This window comes from Clavelina lepadiformis, chromosome 4 (genome assembly GCF_947623445.1).
Source record: "Clavelina lepadiformis chromosome 4, kaClaLepa1.1, whole genome shotgun sequence".
NCBI lineage: Eukaryota > Metazoa > Chordata > Ascidiacea > Aplousobranchia > Clavelinidae > Clavelina > Clavelina lepadiformis.
The window spans coordinates 3949869-3955675 of record NC_135243.1 but is presented as its reverse complement, the minus strand read 5'-3'; the positions used below and the strand labels follow the sequence as shown (position 1 = coordinate 3955675).

The following is a 5807-nucleotide window of genomic DNA, read 5'->3' as shown; positions in this document are numbered from 1 at the left end:
GTAAATCTCGTCTACTTTGAAATCTTGCCTCTTATTCCACCATACACTGAACTTGTTATATTGATCATCACACAGTATCTTGACTCATGCAGTTCATCCCACTCATTCATTCTATTTTACTCTAGTCCAGTCTAATGTTTTCTCAGACTTTTGATCTAAAGCATTTCTAATGCGACATGCTGGCAAAGTTAGGTCTCATTTGTTTCAGCTGCCAGCATAATTAGTTTATTATTTTGTTTAGTTATTGCCCGCAATTTTGCATAAAGACTTTTTTTATCGTGCAAAAGCTGCATCGGCTGCACTAAATGTGCTATCACTTTAAGATATCAGCTTAAAAAATCTCGGAAATAAGAAAAATATGAACAATTGATCGCTTCAACCAAACCTAAGTCAAACAAAAGTTATATTAATTTAAAACATAAGCAAAACTTTCCTACCATCTGTTTCACGACCTGCTATACTGAAATGTAGTCAAGGAGCTTGTGACTCCCATAAGAACTACTTCAGTGCATTTCAAATCTCAGAACATTGTTTGTCCTTTGTTCTATGGGGTAAGTGCTCACTTGAATGAAAGCATTTGTGATGTCATAAAGGAAACACAATGGTTGTTATTACAACATGTTCTATGTCTGATTTCAAATTTGCCGCTTTGACTCTCGTTGAGTTTTCCGCTTCAAGGAGTAGTAGTTATTAACAATTGAATTTTGAATTATTAATTTTTTTGGCCACGTTAAGTTTAAGTCCGGTAGTTACTAGGTTTGGACAAATATATTGCTATAGTTGTTCCTGACAGACCAAGTTAATATATGTAGGTTGTAAGGCATATCAGTCTTTGTGTTTAGTAAAAGTGTATTAATCAACTTTTGCTTGTATGTAGTTTGGATAACAGGTTATACTGTGATGCAGTAGTGTTGTGTGGTTATGTGTGTTAAGGTCAAGCTGGTTATAAAATGATGAAATTAATAAATGAAAACATGTCGTATATTGAAGCCAATACTGAATCTGAATTACTCTTAAAAATCCGGCAAATGCAATACCAGGTAATGATAAAATATAAGGTAAATGACATATATCCATTATTAACTAATTAGTAATCGCTAACTCAGCGTTCCTTTGAAGATCTGTTAACTTTTTACCAACAATAGCAAGTACAAGGAACAGACAATGACAGGTTTGTGATGTAACAATGCAAGCAGTGTTATGATAACAAGCGATGATCCATTGACCAGTTAAGCTACATAGCACACCTACCCAGTAAGGTTTTTGTGGTTAGCATGTCAGCTCATTGATAGCTAGTGGACCAATGACAAAGCAGTGAATAGTATATGAGGAAATAGTAACGGACTAAGGGTGGTAATTTCAAATCGCTTTCATTCATAACAGTGTTTGATAGCATCTGTAGCCGTATAAATAGCCATACATTTTTAACTGTTTGTGCTGGTTTTGACTGATGTAATTCGTTTGAAACATCAAAGGATTTACAAATATGTATTTTGTATGAAATGTTGTAGTTATGCAAGGATATAGCCATGTTTAGCTTGCAGATGGATAGGAATTATGAAGCTGGCAATATTAATAATTTGATACGATATATATATCACAGAAAGAAAGTATGGCCTTGATTCATGTAATGAGCAGATTTACCAGTAGTTAAATAAAGTGAAATAAAATGGCAGATTCAAAGAGATCTCTATCAAGCGCCAGGACTACCAATAAAGATCGAAATATTTCACCAAGCAAGATATTGAGCGAGAGAAATTTTCGACCAATCACAAGTCAGGATAGTTTTTTGAGCAAAACCACTCCGGGTATAGGTCGCCAGGTAAATAACAGTATAAGCCCATAAAGGTTCTGTACATACTTTTTGTTATGAAAAGTTTTTTTATCTCTGTCTTGGCTTTGGAATATTTTATAAAAATGTCATTTTCAAAATAGTTTATTAGCTTTCCATTTTCTCACTGTGACCCACAAATTTATCGTATTTTGAAAACAAAACTCAGCGGTATTAATTTGTGGTCTGTATGAGTGTTGTGCTGTTTGTATTCTTACAATGTCATACTCAACTTGCACTCTGCTATACTGTGGATGAATTAAATATTATTAGCAGAGAAATATTATTACAACATTACGTTTCAAATCGTATGTCATAAACCTGTCATTGTTGCCCAGATCGCTCGACGGGATCGCACAATCAAGCAACTTGAACAGGAGAATGAGGAAACAAAGACATCTTATAAAAATGAAAAAGAAGAAAACGGGAAGTTGCAAGCGAGAATGCAGGTGCCAAGAAGTAGTACCAGCATTGTAGTACACTCCAACACCATATCCTCGCATGCTGTACTTGTATTTATTTGGGCAATGATATTATTGATGTTCTTTGTCCAACTTGTTCTATACTAATATTTCTATGGGAAAAATTGTGCATGTCCGCAGGCATTTCAAATCACATCCCAAAGCGAACAAGAAGTGATGAACAGTGAGATCGCCCGCAAGGAGGAAGCAATGAACCGTATCAAGCTTCGTCATGTGACGATGGAGGACAAAAACTCACAACTTGACAATAAGGTTCGTATCATTTACTCATGGTTTGTCATCATGAGTGTGTGGCTGATTTTTTCCAAAATCATTTCACCGTGCAGTGTTTTAATGTCATTACTTTCCTGCATAAAATTAACCAATAACAATTGGTTATACTTCAGTGCTCTGATGCGGTTACGTAGAATTCGTTCTTGGTAGCTCTTTACAAGTGTTTCAGTATCTATTAGTTCTGTTGCAGCTGTAGCGTGAACACATGTTTTTAGATTAATTTTTACTTCCAGATCCAGGACTTGGATAAAACCAACCACCAGCTGAAGCAGCAGCATTTGACGGCAATGCGAGAGATAGAAGCTAGAGACGATTCCATTCGACAGCTGCAGATGAGACTGGCCGATACTCAGACCATGCATGCCACGGCACTTGAAGAGGTGCCAGTTTGGTTAACCTTGTCACTTTAGATTTTGCTCTACCGCAAAGGTTTTGCTACAAAAACAATTTAAAAAAGTCCTTTCTACTGATTTTGACTTTCTTTTAAATCAGACAAATCACCACAAGGGGGTGCTGGAACACATGAAAAGAGAAGCGAATAATTTTCAACGACAACTTGAGAATGCAGAAAAATCAAGCGCCGTCGTGGAAGATAAAAACGAAAAGCTTAAAGATGACATTGGTGAGCATGAAATTCAAACGTTTACGTTCAATTCAACGTCTGCCTGGATGACAACCATCATAATACGTTAATTTATATATGTGTTTTCATCAGCAATACAATGTGACGCGTTTTGCATAACATCACTTGGTGTTGATGCGTGTTTTATGTTTACAAATGAATGAGCGATTGAAAATTTCTTCCATCTCATTTTTCCAACACTAGATTATATTTTTATTTATCTTGTGTAATTACGAATATCTGTGCATAAATTTTTTGATCCAGATCTCTTCATCGTTAAACTACGAACTTCATATTATTCAGTGGTTAGAGAATCCTCACTGTGAGCAAGATTCACTAAAAACTTTTTTTGTCCAGCGTTACTTCAGACCCAGCAGAGAGAGCTCCTGAGGAGGTTGGCCAGCCGTGACGACATGCTCCATAAAGTGACTGTCGAAGCGACTCGACTAAAGGAGAAATACCGACTTGCAAGCTCACAGGTTGGTTGGAAATGTTGCAGAGTCACTGACTTGCATTAAACTATAGTTGATAATTCTGCTGCCACCGAAAGTTCTCAATGTGGTTCATGATCATTAACCAGACCTTGTTAAACTTCAGCATTTTTGTCTTACAGAGCGGACAGAGCAACGAAACGATCCGGATGTTGGAAGATGAACTTGCCAAGGCTAGAGTTGATCTCAGTGAGACTCACCGGATCAGTGATGAGGATGTAAAATTTTGTGTCTTGCTCTTTTTCTGTTAAAGTCGTTAAATAGCTGCTTTGCGTCAAGTTATTGTTGACTTGTCTTGGTGTAATGCTACTAAACTGAGCTCGTTTTTTTTCGCTATGCTACAAATTAACTGGAGTATACAAACCAGCTCACTCAGTATCTTTGATGGAACCTTTAATTCTCTTTTCATCAATCTATTACGTTGTCATGTACTACTTGTCTAGTATCCTATCATCAACCATCTGTCCATCTCTATATTTATTATCACACTTTTATTTGTGCTTGTCCAACACTATCATGCTTTTAACAACGTCCGAATTTGTGAAAATTACAATTCATCATCGCAGCTCCTCCAGCAGAAGAGGAGGACCAATGAGCTGGAGAAGGACGTCACAGAGCAGCAGCAGAGGTACCAGGCTTGCTATCAGCAGCTCCTCCAGCAGGAGCAAGAGCTTGCAAAGATGAAGGAAGAATCAGGGAAGCAAAATGACAAGATACAGGAGTCGCAGAAGGAAATTAACAGGTGAGAGTCATCTTTGAATGGTCTCTTTGACTATTTTTATAGAAGAAATAGGACAAGTCCTTTCCATCCTGCGTTTATACAATAGTCTTTTATGGTGAATTGATGTAATTCGTTTTCATAAATAAAATATAAAGGAAAATAAGTCAAAATATACAATTTATATATTTTTTAGTCCGTAACTGAAATATGTCTTTTTCTTGGTAAATATTTCAAGAAATTTTGTCTGAGAAAACCTTTTTGGACAATAATTAGCTTAACTTATTCAGCTTAGTCTAAAACTTTCCAATTGTGTTTTTGACATTTTATCTCGTCTAGGCTTCGCACGTACAAGCATAAAACCGAGCTTGATGTTGCTGTGCTCACTGAGAAACATCGAACCGCACAGGAAGAGGTATTTCGTGATTTTTATGCTGTGGACACATCTTTCAATTTTGACAACATCCTGTCGCCTTAATACTTTGACTACTACACCCATATTGAATATGCTACTTTGTGTTCATTTCAAACGAGATATTTGTTCTAGGTTTCGAGACGCGATCAGCAAATCTTGAAGTTGAACACAGAGCTTAACACCGTGCACGAACAGTACAAAGGAACTCAGGAGGAGAATGAAATGCATGTCGATGAGATTGACAGACTTAACTCCAAACTCAAGCAACAAGCCGCTGATTTGAAAGAATGTAGAGAAAAGAATGAAGACCAAGGGCTACAGGTGATTTGCCGATAATTTTTTGTCTTTGATTCAGCTTATTAACTTTGCAAACTTCGCAATGAATGAGGCGTATACAATTGTTTTTAATCTGCTTATGTCTTACTTGTACCACCCCGCATGGCGATCTGGGTAATTTCTAACTTACATGCAACTTCCCAACTAAAAACTCAAGTAAAATAAATCTTTATTTTGTCAAGTTTAATGGTACCTTGTGAGCTTATGAATGCTTAATTTTTACAACTTGCTTTTGCTTTTGCTGTTTTTTTTTGCTGAAGCTACACGCAGTAGAAGTCTGTTTCATGTCACTGCTCAGCTAAAAATTTATCCTTTCCCCGCAACTTGAATTCAAATTTTTCGATTTTTCTTGTTCAGCTAATGCAAGAGAAATCTTCCCACCAGCAAGTGAAGCAGCGTCTCGAATCACTCGAACAGGAACTCCGAGTCGCAACAAAATCCCACGATCATTTGCTCCATGAGAGTGAAGCAACGAAGCGGGATCTCAAAAGTGAAATCAGCTCCACGCAGCAGGAGGCTGAGAGGTAAGTGCCTGTGCTGCCCATCATGGTATCTGTCTGCTTGGATGAGCCTCCAATATGTAAAACCCTGGAAAAAAATCCAACCGCATAAACAAACACTGTTGTTTGTCGTTATCAT

The 5807-nt window shown here is 37.0% G+C and overlaps 1 protein-coding gene across 2 annotated transcripts in view; it reads left to right on the top strand.

Moving 5' to 3' along the window:
* LOC143452817 (uncharacterized) overlaps positions 1-5807 on the top strand; it is a 34512-nt gene that overhangs the window by 10417 nt on the left and 18288 nt on the right. For both annotated transcript variants that reach the window (XM_076953940.1, XM_076953941.1), the window contains 10 exons: positions 2170-2280; positions 2434-2565; positions 2820-2966; positions 3079-3208; positions 3566-3687; positions 3822-3917; positions 4266-4441; positions 4757-4832; positions 4965-5153; positions 5526-5692. In XM_076953940.1, the coding sequence (XP_076810055.1) occupies positions 2170-2280; positions 2434-2565; positions 2820-2966; positions 3079-3208; positions 3566-3687; positions 3822-3917; positions 4266-4441; positions 4757-4832; positions 4965-5153; positions 5526-5692 (1346 nt within the window). The remainder of the gene's footprint in view (positions 1-2169; positions 2281-2433; positions 2566-2819; positions 2967-3078; positions 3209-3565; positions 3688-3821; positions 3918-4265; positions 4442-4756; positions 4833-4964; positions 5154-5525; positions 5693-5807) is intronic.